The sequence below is a fragment of the Equus asinus genome, chromosome 3 (genome assembly GCF_041296235.1).
Source record: "Equus asinus isolate D_3611 breed Donkey chromosome 3, EquAss-T2T_v2, whole genome shotgun sequence".
Lineage (NCBI taxonomy): Eukaryota > Metazoa > Chordata > Mammalia > Perissodactyla > Equidae > Equus > Equus asinus.
The window spans coordinates 108244536-108268589 of record NC_091792.1 but is presented as its reverse complement, the minus strand read 5'-3'; the positions used below and the strand labels follow the sequence as shown (position 1 = coordinate 108268589).

The 24054-nt window shown below is 36.1% G+C and overlaps 1 protein-coding gene across 2 annotated transcripts; it reads right to left on the bottom strand.

The window, feature by feature from the left end:
- Positions 1 to 469: 469 nt before the first annotated feature.
- On the bottom strand, positions 470 to 12858 carry LOC139044858 (UDP-glucuronosyltransferase 2B31-like). Of its 2 annotated transcripts, none has more exons than XM_070505723.1 (6): positions 12756 to 12858; positions 10306 to 10454; positions 7669 to 7800; positions 5298 to 5385; positions 4486 to 4705; positions 470 to 1022 (listed from the first exon to the last, which is right to left on the bottom strand). In XM_070505723.1, exons 1-6 carry the CDS (start codon positions 12841 to 12843, stop codon positions 746 to 748), a joined length of 954 nt encoding a protein of 317 aa, XP_070361824.1. In that variant the 5' UTR covers positions 12844 to 12858; the 3' UTR covers positions 470 to 745. The 2 variants fall into 2 exon arrangements, with proteins under 2 accessions (XP_070361824.1, XP_070361823.1); XM_070505722.1 differs by having other exon boundaries at positions 12074 to 12835.
- Between the last annotated feature and the right edge of the window lie 11196 nt (positions 12859 to 24054).

Here is a 24054-nt window from a genome sequence, read left to right as displayed (position 1 = left end):
ATCAAAGGCTAAAATGACAGTTAAAGCAACCAGGTGAAACTTTTTAAAGGGCTGTGAGGTAAGGAGAATAAGCTAGTGAAACCAAAGTCTTTCTAATAGCTCAGTTGTATAATAGGAAGCAGATAGCAGTTGTTGTATTTCTAAATCCATGTATTTCCACTGGATATGGAGTTAAACTGGATGAAGGCAAACATCTTGCCATGTCTTTAGGCAAGGAGTGATGCTGAGGCTGGATGCACAGTAAAAGCCAAGCAGCATTATTCGTCTCTTAAAGGAAATAGAAGGGTGAATCATTTTATGCAATTCTAACCATTGAGTAGTTCTTGATCCAAAGATAAAATTACAAAATCTGCACCAATATCAAGTGAAAATATCCTGAGTATTTGCACAATAATGTTGATATTGCGAATACACTGCTTAATGCTCTTGTGTCCGTATGTAAAGTTTGAAAGACAATTAAGTTCAACAATTTTCTTTTGGCATAACTTTGTATTAGAATAATAAATATTAATATACCCATATAGTTTTATTTTTATTTAATTTTTGCCTCTTCTTCTCTTTGGCAGGACATATTTCTAACTGTTAAACAGGTAGCAAAACACTTGAAAACAAATTTTGATCTGAGAAGCTAAATTTTGAAAGGTTGTTTTGTCTTAAGAGGAAGGGATCTTTACATCACAACGTCTTGCTGGAATTAACTGCGGGAGTCCCCTCTATGAGGCATCCCACCTTCAGTCAGATACAATTACTCCCTTTTTTCCTTCTTTCCTGTTTTAGCAAACTTCCAGCAACAAAGCAGACATTTTATGATGACAAATACAGTGGTTGCCACACAGGCCAGCAGGAACCCAATCACATCCAAAGAGTGGTACTGAAACCAGGTGAGGTCGTGGGAGGCTGGCCGCAAGTGTTTGGCTCCTTTGTGGCGCATGACAAACTCGATCCAGAAGACTGCTCGATCTAAAGGCTTCATTGGTTGATCATGTTGAATTCTTGATAATTTCATAGCATTGTCTTTATATCTAAAGGAGAAACACAAAGATAGCAACAGTGAAAGGACGTTAATTTGCTTAAGCATATCATTCCCAAGAAAGGTTTTTGGAGTGCCATACCTAAGTTTCAAAATAAATGTCATAGTATTGCAGAAATGTGGTTTTAGTGGAGTCTTCATCGCAGTTTGGTTTTTAAATTGGAATTTTCTGATGACTAATATTTTCAAAATTGAAGATGAACATAAGGTGGGAAAGTTAAATCCTTTCTAACAGAGGTAAATTATAGGAGCCATTCTAAGGGCTGTAAGCCAGATGATGAATGCCATTTTAGGATGGTGCTCTTGAAGTTTCCAAAGAGGAATTGGTTCGTTGAGCTGTGTTCCCATCTTAGCACCTTTGCAATTTCTGCCCCTTCTGTGCCTCTCCTGGAGCACTCTTCCCTGCAACACCCCAAAGCTTGCTTCTAACTCCTGATGGAGGCTTTGACTTCGCTGTCACATCTCAGAGAGCCTTTTCCTTGCCACCCTAATAGCAGCCCTAGGCATTTCTTCTATATTTTTAATTTTTTTCTATTTGATTTCTAGATTTCTAAATACATTTTGTAAAATACAGAAGAAAAACGCATATATCCTAAGCGAAGAGCTCAAAATTTCATAATCAGCTAGAAAATCATCCTGAAGTGGATATTAAATATACCTACCACCTACGTATCGGTATCGGACGCCACAAGCTACTAGAAGCTCCCCATTCTCCGGACCTTTTCACTCACTAATCCTTTCTGCAAATTAACTGCTATCATTATTTTTAACATCATAGATTTGTTTTTCTGGTTTGTATATTGGCATCAGATAGTAGTATTCATTTGTTTTGTCCTTTCTGCAGCAGTTGGTGAATTCCATTGCTGTATTGTATCCAATGTCTGACAATACCACAGATTATCTCTTCATAATGATCCACGGACATGTGGATTGTTAATAATATTTTGGCCATTTCTACTAATGCTGATACAAATATTGTTTTAATTGTCTTTTGGTTTGCATATTTATACATTTCTGTTGGGTATTTCCTAGAAGGGAATCGCTGAGAAGATGGTGCAGGAATGATTATAATTTCTTTTTTGGTTCTAAATTACTTAGAAATGTATTGCTTAATATTCAAAATTTAGTGATTGTCTTTAGTTCTTTTATTTCATCATTTCTAACTTAATTCTTGTCTGGCCAGATAATATGCCCTTTATAAGTTGAAAATTTTCAAATAGTAAGTCTAAGTTTTGCCCCAGCATGCATGGTCCGTACCATTAATTATTCTATATGCTGTTGAAAAACGTGTTTTCACCATCGCTTTATATATATGTGTATATATATATATAATATAATGTATATATCAAATAGGTTGCTTTTTAAAATTAGATTCTTCACACATTTTATGTACTTATTTATTTTGTAATCTTTTACTATATTATAGGAAAAAGTCTTCAAAAACATCCTATTCGGACTATAGATTTGTGTACTTTAAAAATTTTCTATGTTTTTATTGTGGTAACATTCGTTATGACATTATATAAATTTCAGGCGTCCATCATTATATATTTTGATTTCTGTGTAGATTACGTCACGTTCACCACCCAAAGACTAATTACAATCCATCACCACACACATGCCTAATCGCTCCTTTTGCCCTCCTCCCTCCCCACTTCCCCTCTGGTAACCGGCAATCTAATGGCTGTTTCTATGTGTGTGTTTGTCGTTGTTTTTATCATGGACTTATGAGTGAGATCATACATTATTTGACTTTCTCCCCTTGAGTTATTTCACTTAGCATAATGCCCTCAAGGTTTATCCATGTTGTCACGAATGGCTAGAATTCACCTTTTCTTATGGCTGGCTAGTAATCCATTCTGTATATCTATGACATCTTCTTTATCCGTTCATCCCTTGATGGGCACCTAAGTTGCTTCAAAGTCTTGGCTATTGTGAATAATGCTGCAATGAACATAGGGGTTCCTATACCTTTATGCTTTCATGTTTTCATATTCATTGGATAATTACCCAACGGTGGAATAGCTGTATCATATGGTAGATTTATTTTTACTTTTAATTTCTGCTGCTTCCACCTTAAACAGGACTGTCCCTTGTTGTGGGCATTCTTTTTATGCAGTTTTCAGTTCTCTCTCAGTGGTAATTTTTCCAAAAATAGTTGTAACTTTGTTGTATTTGTGCGAGGAGATGAGTTCAGTGTCCACTTATGCCACCATCTTGACACCCTCCCCACCTATTTTTGCTTTTTGTCTACTTTTACTTTGTTTATTTGGAGGATTTATTAGCAGGTGTTACAAATTAGTAATTTGTGTTGTTTTGAAGGATTAACCTATTTATCATTATGAAGTATTTATTTTTTATTTTAATATTGTTTCTGGTCTACTGTGTCTGGTATTAGTTTACTATACATGTTTCTATAGTTATTTTTTAAAAAGGTCTTTTCTTATCTTTGTACTTACAATTTTCCTGTACTCTTCTATTTAAGCATGACTTGTAAATAGTATATAAAGTTATTTTTTAAAATCCATTTTGACAATTTTTGTCTTTAAATGATTTACTCTGTTTACAATTGCTGTACGTAGTGTTATATTTATATATTTTGACGCAAAAGCATATAAAGCAATATTCATAATAGCCAAATGTGGAACAACCAAAATATCCATGAACTTATGAATGGGTAAATAAAATATGTTATGTCCTTATCATAGAATATTACTCAGAATTATAAACCTACAACAGGGAAGGAGGTCAAAAACATCAGCCTATCTGAATGAAGCCAGTTGCAAAAGACTATATGATGTATGATTTCATGCATATGAAATGTCCAGAAGGACTAATCCACAGAGATAGAAAGTTGATTAATGGTTACTTGGGCAGGGGGGAATGGGAAGTAACTTGTAAGGAACGTCACATTTCTTTCTGTGGTGATAAAAATATCTTAAATTTATAATATTGTGATGGATTTATAGCACTGTAAACATACTACACATATTTCAATTTTATAATTTTAATGAATTTTATAGTATGTAAATTATATCTCATTATAAAATCTGCTAAAACAATAAAAATAAAATAAATTTTTGAGATAAAGAGATTTACAGTTTCAGAGATGTTAGTTACTGAGTTGAAAGAATTTATGATATTTTCTTCATCATTCTTTCCTGCTCAGGTTCTAACATATTTTTAAAAATGTGTCCTTCTTACAAATACCTATGTAGCTTTCCATTATTTGAGGAGAAAATTGTTGCCTCAGTTCATTACCTATTAAATCTATGGAGTTAAGAAGCAACTTTGAAATAAATGTAAGTCTGGGTGAAAATAAAGTACATTTTAGAATGGTTAAATCATGTTAATAATTTCAAAATTAGCCTCTTAAAACTGAGATGAAACTCCTACTCATCATTGGGAAAAGAATCTATCTATAAATACTACTTATTAAAAAGTGTGATACTTACGATGGGTCATGTATGACTGTCTTCAATGCGTTGAGCAAATCTGAACTTGTCATTGTGTCGAAGTCCAGTCTTACAGCTGCTCCCTTGGTCTTCATGTGAGCAACATTATCAGGTTGATCCGCAAACAAAGGAATGCCCACCACAGGGATCCCATGGTAGATCGCCTCATAGATGCCGTTGGCTCCACCATGAGTTATAAAGGCTTTGGTTTTTGGATGACCTAGGATTGGGTGAATTTTGGCAAACTATTAGTATAGCTCTTAGAATAAAATGAGAGTGGGGCAATATAAGACACTGAAAGAGGCATTGTATTCTAAATAACAGATTATTATACACATGAAACTACATTAAAATGTCTTTCAGAGTTTAGAGGAAGAAACACCTAAATGTGCTGTCGAGATAAGCGAAGGCTATAGAGAAGATCAGCGTATGACCTGAGACGTGAAAAATGAATACAAGATTGCCGGGTGGACAAAATTGAAAGAGAACATGCTGGATAAAAAATTAATAGGTCAGAAAAAAATCGGGGAGGGGGTATATTAGAATATATTCTGTTAATGAATTAGTGAAGTGACTCAGTCTTGGAAGTATCGTGTCAAGACAGCAGGAAGTTGGTGGTGGTGGTGCAGGAATCAGAAGAAGGAAAGGTTACACTTATCCTTTCTCCCTCCGACTGGGAAATAAATATAAGACAGTTAATTTTTAATTTCCAGATTTTCAATAATAAATTTCAAATAAATTTTTTTCCTGCTGAGCTATTATGATCTGGTTGGAGTTGTTCTTATTTGAATGTTCGTTTTCCAGAATCTTACCAAGAAGATCATTCTGGGGAATCCACTTATAAAGCCGCGTATTTGGCCCTAAGGTGTCTGGTTTCTTGCCATCATATCTCCATATAACCTGTTACAGTAAAGAAAATGCCTGAGTCCATGAGTCAAACTTCTAAGATATAGAATGGCAGAATATAAATAGATTAAGAGGCCTCTAGTTAAACCTGTTCATTGTGACAGATGAAGAAATGAGGGAAAGAAATGTTAAGTAATGAGAACCAGTAAACACTGATCTAATAGGAATTCTCATCCTCCATGCACTTATTTTACATTCAATCACCTATGATTGCAATCATGATGTTTCTCACTTGGATTAGACAAATGAGATTTTCAATAACAAATTCAAGCACATAAACATTTTTTAGGCAGTCATTTTAATTTTAGAGCAAAAAAATTGCAAATTACGAATAATCTGCTAATTTATTTTAACTATTTATTATACTAGCTCTCAGCTTCCAAATTTAATATTAGTCTGTTTATTTCTTTTTGTGTGTTGGGAGAAGTGACTTATATCCACTTGTTCTGCAAGTTATATTACTAGAGTTTTACATCTTTTGATTTGCCAAATGGGAATTGTGTGCAATCATCTAATTGTAAGAACAAAGTAATTCTTATTATTAACAATTTAGTTTTAATAACAAATAATTTCTGCTTGGTAAGTACATTTAGCTCCTTTGAAATTACTAATTATCAATATCACTACTTCCAGGAAAAAATTCACGTGGTTATTTTTTTGCAAAACTCCAGAGTATTATCACTATTGCCAGGCTTGAGAATTCTTTAAATGTAGAAAAAAAGAGCCTCTTAGTACTTCATAAATAACAGTATAGCTGTTGAAAAGACCTGAATATCATGATGGTGCTAAATTTTATTCAACTGCCTGTTAACACTTTAAGGATGCACTCCAAACTTGGACAGCATTGATTAATATGGTTTCTTATATCAAGCCATTTTCAAGTCAAGTACCAAAATTAGTTACAGATTTTGAAATTGCTAAACAATCCTCATAAGATGGATTCTAAATTACCAGTGGTTAACATCTATTTGCTAAGTGAGTATTAAAGCAACTTCAGTTCTCAGCAATCAGCATAGGTGATAAGCAGAAAGCTATACCATTTAGGAAAATCAAAAGTAGTTCACAAATACACAGAGACTCCAGGTAGATTCTATACATTAGAAATAATTTACTACCATATTTTACTGACAAGAAACCATCTCAACCTTTCCTATGCTAGCCTGTCTTCTAATTGATTCCTTTTTAAATCCCCTTCTCCTTCTTCAAGTGAGAGAAGTTATTATTCAGATGGATTAGGAGCACGGTCCTTGCAGATCCATATTTTGTGAAACACAGGGTCACCTTAAGGGCCGACCCACCTCCACCATTCCTTCTGTGTTTTCCTCTTTCAAACTTTAGCAGGGTCCAGTCCACAAGGGCAGCTTTTCAGTTTCTTTTTTTCTTGTTGTTTTTTTTTCTCTCTCTAAATTATCATGTCAGGATAGGTACCTGGATGCAGGTTGGTGAGCCTTGGCCATCTTTCCTTTGTATAGCACCCTGAACAGCACATTGAACAGGGTTTTCTGAAACTGAGGGGAAGTAAAAGAGGCCTGGGTTACCTGGCAAGCCTAAACTGCAGGATGCCTTTCAGATTGTTATCACTTCTTGCTTAATGTTACTGTTAAAATTTATCTCCTTTCTTTCTTTCTTCTCTTTTTTTTTTGCTCAGGAATACTACTGCTGAGCCAATATCTGTGCCAATCTTCAGCTATTTTGTATGTCAGTCACTACCACATCATGGCTGATGAGTGATGAGTAGTGTATGTCTGTACCCAGGATCCAAACCCATGGACCCGGGCCACTGAAGCTGATCGCTCCAAACTTAACCACTATGCCAGGGTCCAGCCCCTAACCCCTTTATGAGAATATCTGTAGCATGTATTGTGCCCTCAGGAATCCTGCACGGAAAAGGAGCAAATGACAGGGAAAAATTTGATGATATGGCATCATTATACCATTATAATATCATGATACCATTATTATATGATTATTCTCATTATTATATCATCATAATATTACCACAATGTCATTATAATACCAAACCTGCACTCCATCTGTTAAACATATTTCAATCTGATCCAAATGTTAATGCCAAAATTATCTGTCTATCAAAACACCATCTGTACTGTTGGCAACTGCCATGTATACTTTTGCATTTAAACTCATTTTTGAGATACGTTGAATCTATCATAATACATTGTAGTTTACCTCTCATGAAGGAAATTTATGTAATCGGATCCTTTTCAAAATTTAACAGATACATTAAATCGTTGTCCACTATAAGGTACTTTATCTAACCTTTTGTGGAATCTGGGCAAAGGCTGATGCAATCACATTGGCTCTTTCTTCTGTCATGTTGCTGACCATTGACCCCAGAGTAAACACCACAATGCCGTTTTCTCCGGAGCTCTGGGCAAACTCTTCCATTTCCTGTGAAGAAGTAATTTGCTCCATCACTAAAGAACACCAGCCTAGCAAACAGTATTGAAAGGATTGCTGCAAACAACTAAGCAGAGAAAATCATAAATTATCAGGAATTACTAGAGTAGTTCCTGTTTATTTTTAATTGTGGTAAAATATACATAACATAAAATTTATCATCTTAACTATTCCTAAATGTACACTTCAGTAGTGTGCACATTCTCATTGCTATGTAACCAACCTCCAGAACGCTTCACCTTGCAAATTGAAACTATACCCATTTTACAATAATGACCTGGCAACTATCATTCTACTTCCTATTTCTATGAATTTGAATCTAGATAATTTATATAAGTGAATCATACGGTATCTATCATTTCGTGAGTGCCTCCTTTCACCTAGAATAATGTCCGCAAATTTCAGCCATGTTGGAGCACGTGTTAGAGTTTCCTTCAGTTTTAAGGCTGAGTTATCGTCCATTGTGTGTAAATAGATTATTTTGTTTATTAATTCTTCTGTAGATCAACACTTTTGTTGCTTCAGCGTTTTGGCTCTTGTGAAAAGCGTTGCTATGAAGATAAGTAGGCATATATCTCGGTTTGATCCTAATGCCAATTGCGTTTGATGAATACCCAGAAGTGGAATCGATGGACCTTATGGTAATTCCATTTTTGATTTTTTAAGGAACCTCCATTCTATTTTACTTAGTGACTGTTTATAATAGATCTAATCCCTTAGTTACTTTGGAATGATTCAACTGATCTGAGATTAATTTCCTTTATTATGTAAATTTTTGCAAATATGTGTGTGTGTGTCTGTGCCTGTGTGTAAGAAAGAAGTGAAATAGAGCCAGTACACAGTAGTGCAGAAGAAATGCTCTTAGACAGTATTACACCTAGTCTCTTCATTTACACTGTCATTAATTACTAATATGGATTCTTGGAAGGCGGCCACACAGCAGAACTTGACTCACCTTTGATTCTTTATTGTTCTAGTTCTACTAAACCACTTGTGTTTATACCAGGCAGGTCTTCTGGAGGAATATTTTAGTTTAGTCATTAGTATTTTCTTTCGCCGACTATGAGCACTATGAAAATTTTGTTATGATTGGGATGCCTTTACATAATTTTTTTCTCAGCTCTATAATAATTTATCCTTCACCTTAACTATTGTCAGTATTTCCTGAGCTCCCCATAAATCACCCTTAAAGGCTGGAGAACTGCTGATGAGTAATTTCACACTCATCAGACACGTGAGTCTGATATTACTGTTTGGAGTTTCCATGAAATCTCCCTAAGATTCCTATTTGTAATCCAGAAATATACATGTATATTACTTGAGTGACCATATTTCTGGTTTGTTTGTGTATGACACCTTTTGCCCTGAAATCATATTGTAAAAAGGATGCCCTAGTCGAATATGTTATCTGTAACTGACAGTGATGAGCCCTCATCACCTCCTTGAGGTCTCCAGGGAGCAGCTGGCCCACAGTGGGAGAGATACAGCAGGCTTTCTGCAGCAGAGAGCTGGTCACCGTCTTGCTTACAATTGTTTCTGAATTATTCTGATTTGTATTCCCACTATAAAATCCATGTATTACTTTCAGAACTGGAATATTCCTTATGGCTCAGTATACTCTTATACCCAAAAAACAAATGTAGAAGAGCCAAAAATTTCCTGGCTATCTTGTCACAACTGCATATTCATCCTTTGTTTTTCTCCGGTCCTTCTGTTTTGAAATTCATTATTAGTTCTTTGCTCTGTGGAAATTAATGACAGAACCTTTCCAATATAAAGAGTATACTTTCTGATTCGAGTCAATGTTGTTCTATGATGCCCACTGGATGCTCTTTAGCGCTGTGGTCTTTCCTTGTTATAATACTTTTTACACAGCTGTTATTACATGCTCATATCCTATGTTTCCAAGTAGAATGCTAAGTGTTTGTGTAGAAAAATTGTGTCTACACTGCTTCTCTGCATATCCAGCATATCTCTGAACTATGCTAGTCACTTTAAGAATATTCTTTGAGGGTCAGCCGTGGTGGCCTAGTGGTTAAGTTTGGTGCACTCCACTTTGGTGGTCTGGGCATGGTTCCCAGGCACGAACCTACACCACTCAAGTTGTCAGTGGCCCTGCTGTGGTGGCAAATCACATGCAAAAAGAGGAAGATTGGCAGCAGATGTTAGCTCAGGGCAAATCTTCTTCAGCCAGAAAAAAACAAAAACAAGAATACCTTTGAATGAGTGACTGATACTTTCTTATGTGTTGAATAATGAGGCCTTAATTTAACTGACCCTATTCCTAAAGCCTTCCAGGGATAATACTTTATTCTTCAATGATAATGAAACTCAGAGTCTTGTAATGGTATTGAAATATATGAGTTTCCAATTTGTAGGTCCCTTTACGCAGCTTCCCATATCGCTCACTGTAATCAAACATTCTAAATAAAGAACACAGAATAATTTCTATTGCGAATGCAAAGTAAACCAACCACACAAACAGGAGTACGTCACCTTAGGCAGGGATTTGGCAGGTTTGCAGTGATATCCTCCAATAAATTGAAAATGTGGTAAGAATGGGCGAGGAAATTCAAAATCCCAATAGGTTCGAACGAGCCACATTTCAGCTTTCCTCATTAACTCATATAATTTAGTGGCTCTTCCTGAAGGGAAAAAAGCAAATAAAAGTAAGGAAATGAGTGTTTTGTAATGTGAATATATCAGGTAGTTTTCTGAAAAGAGCTTGGAATAACAGACTCAAAGATGTTTAAAAGTTTCTGTGGTTTCACAATAGTATTATGTGTGTGTCTATATATAATATATATGTTTTATATATGTTGTTTATATATATACTACAATGCATAAGAGACTTTCATCTCTAACATCACGTCAGTGCATTCACAAACATAAACAATTATTAGACCTAAGACACCAAAGAATTAAACATGCATTTGTTTACTCTGTATGGCTGCAAAAGTTAATTGACACAAACGTAAACAGTGATTTCAACTGCTCCATCAATTCTCCCTACCATACCCATGGAGACATGTTTCCCTGAAGCGCTCCATCTTGTTTCTACAATTTAGCAAGCTATTCCCTTAATCCTAGATTTTCCAAGTAAACTAAGGTTTTGAAAATATGGCCACTCTGGTATTTGGCTCACGTAAGTGGCTTAATAATATTTGCATATTAAATAAATGTCCTTGCAAAAAATAGCTGGAAAGTTTTCATAAAGTATGGAAATAGATGTGCTCACCATGAATTGTGGCTCATTTTATCTTTAATGGAGAGACATTGTTTTTAAACAATATGGACTAGTCACTTGTACGTCCACCTTTCGACAAAATTCTGGGCCTTTGAAGCAGATGTTTTGTAAGTACTTAGTGCAGGAATGTGTAATCATTAGAATCTCTAATAATAGTTTCACATGTTTGAGATAGAGCCATTGTGTCTTTCATTTGTGAAGGACTCCTTCAGGTAATATGGCAGAAAATGTTTTTTAAATGAATCCTAACTACATAAGGGGAACAATTTCTCAATGCTCCACCCACTGTTGTGCTAAAAATATATTGCTCCTCACTCTGTATGTCGGTTTTGATCAAGATATTTAGTAAAATTTCCAATGACTTTTATTGAAGATGAAAAAAACCTATAGTAAAGTTGATGTGCAGGATGATTAGGCAGAGCACAGAGTATTTTTAGGGCAGTGAAACTAGGTTTGTGATATTCTAATGGTGGACAGGTGACAAAATAATTTTGTCCAAACTCCAAGAATGTACATCACCAAGATAGAACCCTAATATAAAATATGGACTTTAGGTGATAACGGTGTGTCAATATCGTTTCATCAACTGTAACAAATGTACTTCTTCTGTGGGGGATGTTGATAATAGGGGAGGCAATGCATGGACGGGAGCAAGGCATATATGAAAAATCTCTACTCAGTATTGCTCCAGACTGAAAACACCTCTATGAAATAAAGCCTCTTACAAGCAAACAAATACGCAAGGATTGATCTGCAATTGCTTAACAAACTCCTCAGTGCTTTAACTTTTAGTTTATGATTTCTTGGAGGGTCCTGTACTGGGAATGGACCGTGGGATTCTAACTGACCCTATAATTTAAGCATTTCCATAATATTTGTGAGTTTGAGAGATCATTTTCTACTTTTCTTTCAACACTTCACTTATAAAAGACAAATTCCTCTGACTTTATACAAACTCACTTTTCAAGGCGCTAGGAGAATTAAGACTTCAAGCTACCACCTAAAAACATGACTTACCTAGTACTTCACTGTAAAACTGATCCCACTTCTTCTCATTAAATGTTTGGAACCAAAAGTCAAAATAAATCACATATATCATATTTTTTACCCTCTCCATGAATGTCATTTGATCACTTAATTCTGACATAACAGCAGGTACATAAGAAGGTGGGAATGGAAGTCCTCCACCATACTTTTCAATTGTATGGCCTGGAGAGAAGCGGAGACTGTACACTAACGGTATTTGCAGTAGCTCAGCCAGCAGCTCACTACACAGTCCTACGGCATCTGCAAAAATTAAATCAAATTTTGATTCTTGTAATTTTCCTATAAGTTTCTTGTTCAAAACTGCATCGTTACAGAGCTTTAGAACATTATCAGAAAATTGCCAAATGATTTCTTGCATTAGTGTAAAATGTGTCCAAAATGAATCTTTTGGCAGACGTGTCCATGTATCAACCAGTGTTTTGAATATAACCTCATAATCATGTTTTGTTAAAGATGCAGGATAAATCTCAAATTTAATAGCAGATGGTTTGTTTGGATCCACAAGAATCGAAGCTGAAGCCGTCAGAACAGTCACTTCATGACCTCTCTGGACAAGTTCATCCAGGATTGTCTTCATATTGATCCAATGGCTGTATTCTGTGGGCCACACCAGCACCTTTCCAGCACTCCCAGGGCTAAAGTAACAACTCACTTGTAGCAACAGCAGAAGTGGAATCCATTTCAGAGACATCTTGGTGGAACACAATGCTTCCTTTTAAATTGCTGATCTCTTGTACCATTGCTCAGGCTTATATTCAAGGAGAAATCAATCAAGAAGTTAAAATATAACTCCTACAGCTCAAAGTAAATAGATGACCTGGACATTCAGAGAATTTGGATAGCAAGTGTAAAGAGCAAAAGGTTGATGACTTTGTTTGTGTACATGTGTTTAGTATATGTTTTAAGAGTAAAAGTGCTGTCACCTACTAAGCGGTGATGCCTTTGTGTGTGTAAGTCAACTGTATTTGGTAGACTGTTAAGAACAGTGGCAAGTGAGAAGAAACTGTGTCTGCAGTCTTCTTGAACCTTACAGTATACAATTCAATAGTTCATAGTGTATCCACAGAACTGTGCAATGACTACAGCAATCAATTGAAGATCATTTTCATCATCTATAAATAAACCTTTACCCTTTAGTCAGAGCTCCCTAATCTCTGCCTCCTCCAAGCCTCATTCAACCATTCATCTAGTTGCTGTCTTCAGATTTGCATATTCTGAACATTTCCCGGTTGATGGAATCATACAATACATGGTCTCTTGTGACTGGCTGCTTCATTTACCATAACGTTTTCAAGGTTCATCCATGTTGTAACATGTCAGAGCTTAATTCCTTTTTATTGGCAAATAATATTACATAGTATGGCTATCCCATCTTTTGTTTACTCATTTGTAAGTTGATCAACATTTTTTATTCACATTTTCTGCCTATAATGAATAATATTATTTACCAACGTCCACATGAATGTTTTGAGTGGACATGTTTTCCTTTCTCTTGCATATATACCTAGAAGTAGAATTGCTGGGTCATATTGTAGCTCTATGTTTCACCTTTGAGGGTATGGCATAGTGTTTTCCAAAGTGACTGCACCATTTTCTATTTCCAGTAGCAACATATGATGGTTCGAATTTCTCCATAATCTTGCCAACACTTGCTATTTTGTCTAATTGTACATATGCTAGTTGGAGTGAAGTCATATCTCATTGTGGTTTGAGTCACATCTCTGATCTTATTATGTAAAACACCATTGCATATGCTTGTTCAAAATTTGTATATCTTTCTTGGAGAAATATCTATTCATAACCTTTGTTAATTTTGTAATTGGATCATTTTTCTTCTTCTTATTCAATTATAAGAGCTTTTCAAAATATGTTTTGGATATACATCCCTTATGAGATATACAATTTGTAAATATCTCTTCAATTATGCAGCTTATCTTTTCCCTTTCTTGATGATGTCCTTTATAGAACAAAGGTTTTAAGTTTTGGTGAAGTCTAGTTTCTCTATTTGTAATTTGGTGGTTGTGCTTTTAGTGTCATATAAGAAATCATTGCCAAATTCAATACCAAAATGTTTACCTATGTTTTTCCTTAAGAGTCTTATAGTTTTATTTTTATTTTTAGGCTTTGGATCCATTTTGAGTCATTTTTGTGTATGGTTTGAGGTAGACAGTCCAACTTCATTCTTTTACATGTAGATAATCTGTTTGTCTCAAAGAATTTGTTTAGGAGAGTGCCCATTCCTTTGTCAAACATCAATTGACCATCAAGGTGTGAGTATATTTCTGGATTCTAATGTCTATTCTATGGATTTATTTGCTTTTGTGTATGCCTGTATTACACTCTCTTGTGTAGTGTAGTTTGTAGTTGGATTTGAATTCAGTTAGTGTAATTCCTCCTACCATAGGGATCCCATGGTTAATCACCTCATAGATGACATTGGCTCCACCATGAGTTATAAAGGCTTTGGATTTTGGATGACCTACGATTGAGTGAATTTTGGCAAACTATTAAGTATAAGTCTTAGAATAAAATGAGAGTAGGGCAATATAAGACACTGAAAGAGGCATCGTATTCTAAATAACAGATTATTATACCCATGAATCTACATTAAAATGTCTTTCAGAGCTTAGAGGAAGAAACATCTAAATCTGCTATCAAGATAAGTGAAGACTATATAGAAGATTAGTGTACGACCTGAGATATGAAAAATAAATACAAGATTGCCGGGTGGACAAAATTGAAAGAGAACATGCTGGATAAAAGAAGAATAGGTCAGAAAAAAATCGGGGAGGGGGTATATTAGAATATATTCTGTTAATGAATTAGTGAAGTGACTCAGTCTTGGAAGTATCGTGTCAAGACAGCAGGAAGTTGATGGTGGTGGTGCAGGAATCAGAAGAAGGAAAGGTTACACTTATCCTTTCTCCCTCTGACTGGGAAATAAATATAAGACAGTTAATTTTTAATTTTCAGATTTTCAATAATAAAGTTCAAATAAATTTTTTTCCTGCTGAACTATTATGATCTGGTTGGGGTTATTCTTATTTGAGTGTTCGTTTTCCAGAATCTTACCAAGAAGATCATTCTGGGGAATCCACTTACAGAGTCAGGTATTTGGCCCTAAGGTATATGGTTTCTTGCCATCCACTCTCCATATAACATGTTAGAGTAAAGAAAATGCCTGATTCCGTGAGTCAAACTTCTAAGATATAGCATGTTAGGATCTAAATAGATTAAGAAGTCTCTAGTTAAACCTGTTCATTATGACAGATGAGGAAATGAGGAGAAGAAATGCTAAGTAATGAGAACCAGTAAACACTCATCTAATAGGAATTCTCATCCTCCATGCGCTTATTTTACATTCAATCACCTATGATTGCAATCATGATGTTTCTCACTTGGATTAGACAAATGAGATTTTCAATAGCAAATTCAAGCACATAAACATTTTTAGGCAGTCATTTTAATTTTAGTGCAAAAAATTGCAAATTACGAATAATCTGCTAATTTATTTTAACTATTTATTATACTAGCTCTCACCTTCCAAATTTAATATTAGTGTATTTGTTTCCTTTTGTGTGTTGGGAGAAGTGGTTTACTTATATCCACTTGTTCTATAAGTTATATCATTATAGTTTTACATCTTTTGATTTGCCAAATGGGAAATGTGTGCAATCTCATTGTGAGAACAAAATAATTCTGATTATTAACAATTTATTTTAATAACAAATAATTTCTGCTTGGTAAGTACATTTAGCTCCTTTGAAATTCCTAATTATCAATATCACTACTTCCAAGAAAAAATTCACGTAGTAATTTTTTACAAAACTCCAGAGTATTATCACTATTGCCAGACTTGACAATTCTTTAAATGTAGAAAAGAAGAGCCTCTTAGTACTTCATAAATAACAGTATAGCTGTTGAAAAAACCTGAATATCAGGATGGTGCTAAATTTTATTCAACTGACTGTTAACACTTTAAGGATGCATTCCAAACTTGGACAGCATTGATTAATATGGTTTCTTATATCAAGCCATTTTCAAGTAGTACCAAAATTAGTTACAGATTTTGAAATTGCTAAACAATCCTCATAAGATGGATTCTAAATTACCAGTGGTTAACGTCTATTTGCTAAGTGAGTATTAAAGCAACTTCAGTTCTCAGCAAGTCAGCATAGGTGATAAGCAGAAAGCTCTATCATTTAGGAAAATCAAATGTACTTCACAAATACACAGAGACTCCAGGTATATTCTATATATTAGAAATAATTTACTACCATATTTTACTGACAAAAGACTGACTCAAACTTTCCTATGCTACCCTGGCTTCTAATCGACTCCCTTTCAGATTCTCTTCTCCTTCTTCAGTTGAGAGGAGTAATTATTCAGATGCATTGCAAGCAGGGTCCTTGCAGATCCATATTTTGTAAAACACAGGGTCACCTTAATGGCCGACCCACCTCCACCCTTTCTTCTGCGTTTTCCTGTTTCAAACTCCAGCAGGGCCCAGGTACACCAGGGCAGCTTTTCACTTTCTTTTTGTCATGTTGTTTTGTTTTCTCTCTATATTATCATGTCTGGATAGGTCTGTAAATGCTGCTTGGTAAACCTTGGCCGTCTTTTCTTTGTATAGCTCCCTGAACAGCACATTGAATAGTCCTTTTCTGAAATTGAGGGGAAGTAAATGAGGCCTGGATTACCTGGCAAGCCTCAACTGCAGGATCCCTTTCAGACTGTTATCAATTCCTGCCTAATGTTACTTTTGAAATTTAAGTTCTTTCTGGGAGAATCTGTAGTGTGTACAATGCCCTCAGGAATGCTGCAAGTAAAAGGAGAAAACGGCAAGGCAGAATTCAGTGATTTTTGTACCTGCCTGCAATATCATTATAATGTTGAAACTTCCCACTGCACCTCCAAAATATGTTTCTTTTTGATCATAATGTGAATGCCAAAGTTATTGTCCATCAAAAACAGTCTCTGTACTACTTTAGTACCTGCCATTCACATTATGGTTTTTAAACTGATATCTGAGATAAATTGGAACGATCACAATAGGTAACTTTTATGCAAGAAATTTTTGTAATCAGACCCTTTACAGAGTTTAACAGACTCGTTAAGTAGTTGTCCACTGTAAGATACTTTAGGTAACTTTTTCTGGAATCTGGACAAGGGCTGATGCAATCACATTGGCTCTTTCTTCTGTCATGTTACTGACCAATGACCCCAGAGTAAACACGACAGTAACATTTTCTCCAGAGCTCTGGGCAAACTCTTCCATTTCTTGCAGAGAAAGATTTGCTCCATTATGAAAGAGCAAAAGTGTAGCAAACACTATTGAAATGATTGCTGAAAACAGCTAAAGAGAGGGAATCAGGAATTATCAAGAATTACAAAGCAGTGGCTGTTTTTTTTTAATTGTAGTAAAATACTCATAACAAAATCCACCATCTTAACTGTCCCTAAGTGTACGGTTACATAGTGTTAAGTATATACACCTTGTTGTATAACCGATCTCCAGAAATTTTCCATCTTGCCAAACTGGGACTACCCATTATACAACAATTCCCCATTCCCCTCTTCACCAGTTCCTGGCAATCTTAATTCTACTTGCTGTTTTCATGAATTTGACTAGTCTAGTTAGCTCATATAAGTGGAATCATCCAGTATTTGTCTTTTTTGTAAGTGGCCTACTTCACTCAGCATAATATCCCAAGGTTTGTCCATGTTGTAGGATGTGTCAGAATTTCCTTCCTTTTGAAGGTTGAGTAATATTCCATTGTGTGTAAATATCACATTTTTTTTTAATTAATTCATCCGTCGTTGAACACGTGCGTTACTTCCATGTTTTGGCTCTTGCAATTACGGCTGCTATGAAGATGGGTGTGTAAATATCTCATTGGGATCCTAATTTCAATTTTTGGATGAATACCCAGAAGTGGAATTCTGGGACCTTATGGTAATTCTATTTTTAATTTTTTGAGGAAACTCCATTATGTTTTCATCAGTGTCTGTTATATAACAGACCTAATCTCTCAGTTTGTAAGGATACAAGTAATATGGGATTAATTTCCTTTACTATGTATCTTTTTGCAAGTATGTGTGTATTTGCGTTTGTTAAGCAAGAAACTGAAGAGAGCCGTTACACAGTAGTGAGGAGGAGATAACTCTTGGAAAATAGTATACTCAGACTCTACATTTATACTGCTAATACTTATGAATGTAGATCCTTGGAAGGAGGCCACACAGCAGAATATTAACTCACCTTTAGTTCTTTATTCTTATAGTTCTACTAAAACATTTGTGTTTATTCCCGGCAGGTTTTCTGGAGAATTATTTTAGTTTAGTCATTAGTATTTTATTTCTCTGACAATGAGCACTAGGTAAAAGTTAATTCTGATTGGGATGACTTGTATCTTTTTCCTCTAAGTTCTATAATAATTTATACCTCATTTTAATCTTTGTCAGTACTTCCCAAGCTCTCCCCTAAATCACTCTTTAAAGGCTGGAAGTTAGGAATCACTGTTATTCATGAGTCTGATATTATTGTTTGGAGTTTCCATTAAACAGCCTTCAGATTTCTGTTTGTAATCCAGAAATATATTTGTTATTTAAATGAGGGACCATATTTCTGACTTGTTTATGTATGACATATTTGGCCCTGAAATCATTCTGTAAAATGGATGTCCTGGTAGAATGGGCTATGTGTAACTGACAGTGATAGGTCCTCATCATCACCTCACTGAATCCCCCAGGGAGCAGCTGCCTCACAGTGGGAGAGATACAGCAGGCTTCCTGCGGCAGAGAGCTGGTCACCTCCCCGAGTAGCTCAATATATATAAAAATATATAGCGTATGTATAATATATAAAGTTCCTGATAAAGCTCTGTTCACCTGTAATTGTTTCAGAATTGTCCTTACTTGTGGTCCCTGATCCTTACCAGCTTCCAAATTTTATTACATTCTATACCAAGTAAATTCTTCATTGCTCAATGCAGATCTTGCCCCTCCACCTCCCTCAAAAATGTAAGGCGTGAAATGTTTCCTGGATACCTGGTGAAAACTTCTTACTCGTTTTTTTTTTGATGCTTTTGTTTTAAATTGATTTTTTCCCCCTGGAAATTAATGACCTAAGCTTTCCAACATAAAATGTTTACTGTCTTAGCCTAATCATTGTTTAAATCTCCATTTTTGAAAACTGAGATATCATTGTCATATAACACTATGCAAGTTTTAAGGTGTACAATGCACGGATTTGATTCATTTATATATTGCAATATGATTACTGATGCGCGATTGGTGAGCCGAGGAGTCGAAAGAAAGATTTCTTGGACTCTCAAGGTCTGGCAGTAGTGCTCTTTTATTTAGAAAATAGTGTGGAATAGCAAGGAGACAGGATCCATGGGCAGTCAGAGCTGCTGCTGGTGCATGGGGACAGGACCCAAGGGCAGTCAGAGCTGCTGCGTCGGGACAGGACCCATGGGCAGGAGGAGCCGCTGCTGCCCCTGCTGCTGCTGCCACTGCAGCTGCTGCAAAAATGAGCTGAGCATAGGGCTAAATTTAAAGCATAGGTATGTGAGTTATCTCTTTACAAGACGAAGGAAAGAATATGTAAAAAAGTTGTTAAAATGATATCAGTGCCTATAGGTTCTGGTTATTGGGTGGTCCTATAATTTTTAGATAAGAATCAAACCGGATTGAGTAAATGGCAGAAGTCACCACTTAAATATTATCTTCAGCTAAAGACAAAGGAGGATGTTGGGGGGTGGTCAGTTACATGAGGTTGCCAGACAGTAACCAACTTAAGTCCATCATCCCCATTAAGAGTTTCTAGAGATAAGGTCATCCCCCGTCTTCCTGGCACAGAGAGGGAGGCATCCTTACAGATGGAGGTCTCCCTTACAAATGTAAATCTTTCCCAACAAAGGGCAAGCAACCTCCTCTCCTCAGAGTTACCGAGATATCATTGTTATATAACACTCCGTAAGTTTTAAGGTATACAATGTGCGGATTTGATTCATTTATATATTGCAATATGATTACCGCTGTACTATTAGGTTACAGCTCTATCAGGTCACATATTTATCATTTTTTGTGTATGTGGTGAGAACATTTTAGATGTACTCGCTAGAAAGTTTCAAGTATTTAATAGACTACTGTTGACTATGATTACTATGATGTGCATTATATTGCCAGAACTTATCTTTGAATTACAGGTTTGTACCCTTTGTCCAACATCTTCTCCATCCCCTCCCTCCCACCAGCCCATGTAATGACCATTCCACTCTGTTTTTACAAGTTCAACTTTTTTAGATTCCACATATAAGTGATATCAAATATTATTTGTCTTTTGCTGTCTGACTTATTTCACTGAGCATAATGCCCTCAAGGGCATCTATGTGGTTCCAAATGGCAGGATTTCTTTCTTTATCATGCCCGAATAATATTCCTGTGTGTGTGTGTGTGTGTGTGTGTGTGTGTGTGAGTGTGTGTGTATCACATCTTCTTTACTCCTTCATCCACAGGTTTTAGCCATATATTGGCTATTGTGAATAATGCTGCAATAAACATAGTATTGTAGATATCTTTTTGATATTCTGTTTTTCTAACCTTTGGATATATATGCAGAAGTAGGATTTCTGGATCATAGGATAGTTCTGCTTCTGAGGAAGCTCCATATTTCTTTTTATAGAGGCTGTACCAATTCACATTCCCACCAACAGTGTACAAGTGTTCTGAATTTCTTGAAGATCATTGAGTTTCCTTAAACTGCTATTTTGAATTCTTTGTTGAGTGAGTAGTATATCTCCATATCTTTGCATTGGGTTACTGGAGGATTAATGTCAACTTTTCATCTCATATTTCCTTGATTGTTCATGTTCTTTGGAGTTTTATGTTGTTGTTTTTGCACTTAAACTGGCAGTCACCTACTTCCATCTCTGCTAACAGTCTTCAGGCAGAGAAGACTTTCTTTGGTCCTGCTGTAGATGTGGTTTTCACAGACCTTTTATGGACACACCTGCGTCATGCTTCTTGCTCCCTCTTGTGGAAGGCTTCTAAAGGCTGTATGTCTTCTCGCCACCCTATAAAGCAGCTGTCCAGATGCTGTTGGCTTCCCTTTTCTTTCCCTGAGGTGTTGCTACAGCTCAAGTTTGTGGTTTCTCTCTTGCCCCAGACCCTTAACTGCTTCCTGCTCATGCTCCCTAGCCGTCTGTCAAAGCTTCCTCTTGCAGGGAACTGCCTGTAGGAGTTGTGAGTTTAGAACTCAGTGCTCTGTGGGTGCCTACAGCCCAGCTGGGGTATCTGTAGGAGAGATTTTCATTGTGGCTTGTGCTCAGGCTTCCTGGTGAGTCTGGAACACAGCAGGAGGAAGCAAGTCCCTTTAACGCCTTCAGGGAATCTTATATGCCACTCTCTTGATCTATTCCCTCCCACCAGTCACCAAATTCATATTTTTTTCTTTTTTAAAGATTGGTATCTATCTGAGATAACATCTGCTTCCAATCTTCTCCTTTTTTTCCTTCTTCTTCTTCTCCCCAAAGCCTGCCCCCAAGGTACAAAGTGGTATATTCCAGCTGTAGGTCCTTCTGGTTGTGCTACATGGGATGCCACCTCATTGTGGCCTGATGAGTGGTGGCATGTCCGCAGCCAGGATCTGAACTGGCAAAACTCTGGGCCACTGAAGCGGAGGGGCCAAACTTAACCAATTGGCCATGGGGCTGGCCACTGAAGTGATAATTTAATACTCTATGCTGTGAGAGAGAAACGAGTCTTTGGAAGCATCCTAACAGGTGGCGAAGCTTGGCATCCATTCACCGGCTCTCCTTTTCCCTTGCAGGAGAAATCTTGGGACTTCTCTTAGCCCTAAGCTATGCTGCCCCTTAGGGGAGGGGTGATGCTGGCAAAGTCCAGTTGTTCCTCTCACCCACTCCAAAGCATTGAAACTCATGTATTTTGTGCTCCAACCAAATGCTGGGACTTCTTCTGGAAATCTGGGCTTCCAAAGGCTCTCTAATACACAGGTGACTGCCCAAGTCAGTGTTCTGTAGGTGCTCCTGGACTGCAGCCATGAGGAGCTGTAAACAATTCCCAGTCTTCTCTAGGTACCACGGCCAATATGGAGTCTGTCTACCTATTACCAGAAGCACAGATGCATGAGACTCTTCCACGGTCCCCTGGCTATGGTGCTGGATCCCCAAACTCCCATTAAGACCTTTTTGTTCATGGGGAGATAACAATTTTTGTTGCTGAAGCGGGGGAGAAACCCAAGACATTTCATTATGCCACCAGATTGCTGACGTCACTCCCGAGGTATTATGATCCAATCCTATGGGATGTTCTCTAGCATTATGGTAGCTTTATGTTTTGTCCTTGTTTTACTGTTCACCCAATTTTTATTACTTGATTATATTCTATCTTTGAAAGTTAAATGTCTGGTGTGGTGGGGCAAAAGCAGGCTCTACAACGTTTCTCTGCTTGTCCTTCACTTATGCCTCGCCTATGCTAGTCACTTTAAGATTGTTTTCTGAATAAATTGCTGGCACTTTCTTATGTTTTGAATAATGAGGCCTTGATTTAACTGACCCTATTCCCAAAGTCTCCAAAGTATAATACTTTATTCTGTCATGATAAGGAAATTTATATAATTGCAACTTAGTAGAAATGTATGAGATTTTCATTGCCAGGTCACTTTCTCTATCTCTCTCACTGTGGGTCAAACATTCTAAATGAAGAACCCAGAATCAATCCTACTGAAAATGCAAAGTGAAAAAAAAAAAAAAAAGCAAACAGGAATAGGTCACCTTAGGCAGAGGTTTCACAGGTTTGGAGTGGAGTCCTCCATCAAATTCAAAATGTGATTAGAGTAGAGGAGGAAATTCTAAATTCCAATAGCTTCGAATGAGCCACATTTCAGCTTTCTTCATTAACTCAGTTATTGTAGTGGGTCTTCCTGAAGGGAAAAAAGAAAGCAAAGGTAGAGGAAACTAGAATATTGTAATATGCATATACCAGGTAATTTTCTAAAAGGAACTTGGAATGATGTAACCAAAGATATTTAAAGCTGTCTGTGGTTTCAAAATAAAAATGTATTTATGTATATACATGTTTTATATATGTTTATGATTCACACGTGCTTTTCATGTATATACATATACACAAAAGACAAAGTGTAGTAGACTTTGTCTCTAAAGTTACATGAGATCTCTCTGAATCATAAAACATTTAATATACCTAAGCCACTAAAGAATCAAACATACACTTGTTTACTCAGTAAAGCGCAGAAGTATCAAATGCACATGTAAACAATGTTAACCTTACCATGTGCGTGGGAACATCTTTCCCCAGAGGACTCAATTTAGTTCCTACAGTTTAACAAGCTATTCCCTTGATCCCAGATTTTCCAGGTAAACTGTGAGGTTTTGGAAAGTAGGGTTACTCCTGCATTTGGTTTATGTTAGAACCGTAGTATTATTTTCTTATTAAATAATCTTTTTTGCAAATAAATCTGAAAAATTTTTATAAATTATGGCAATAGATGTGCTCATTCTAAATTTTGGCTCATTTTTTATTTAATAAATAGATAATTTTCAAAAAATGTAGTTTAATACTGTATATATCCACCTTCAAAAGAATTTTAGATCTTTAAAGAGATGATGTGTATATACTTATTGAAGGAACATGAAATCATTAGAAAGCTCAAATAATAGGTTCCTAAGTCTGGTTAAGAGCCAATATATCTCTCTCTTGTGAAGAAATAAGCTTAACTTTTAAATGAAACTAAACTATACCATAGGAGACAATTCCTGAGCGGCCTATAATTTAAGCATTTCCATAATATTTGTCAGATTGAGAGATCATTTTATAATTTCTTCATTCCACTTGTAGGAAACACATTCCTCTGACTTTATAAACTCACCTTCCAAGACACTGAAAGAGTTAGGACTTCAAGGTGC

Coding starts and splice junctions, on each gene's coding strand:
- LOC139044858 (XM_070505722.1), bottom strand. CDS start 12,794: ATGTCTCTGAAATGGATTCCACTTCTGCTGTTGCTACAAGTGAGTTGT. Junction 7,801..10,305: donor CTGCCAAATCCCTGCCTAAG/GTGACGTACTCC, acceptor ACTTCTTCACAG/GAAATGGAAGAGTTTGCCCA. Junction 4,706..5,297: donor TCCCCAGAATGATCTTCTTG/GTAAGATTCTGG, acceptor ACCCAATCCTAG/GTCATCCAAAAACCAAAGCC.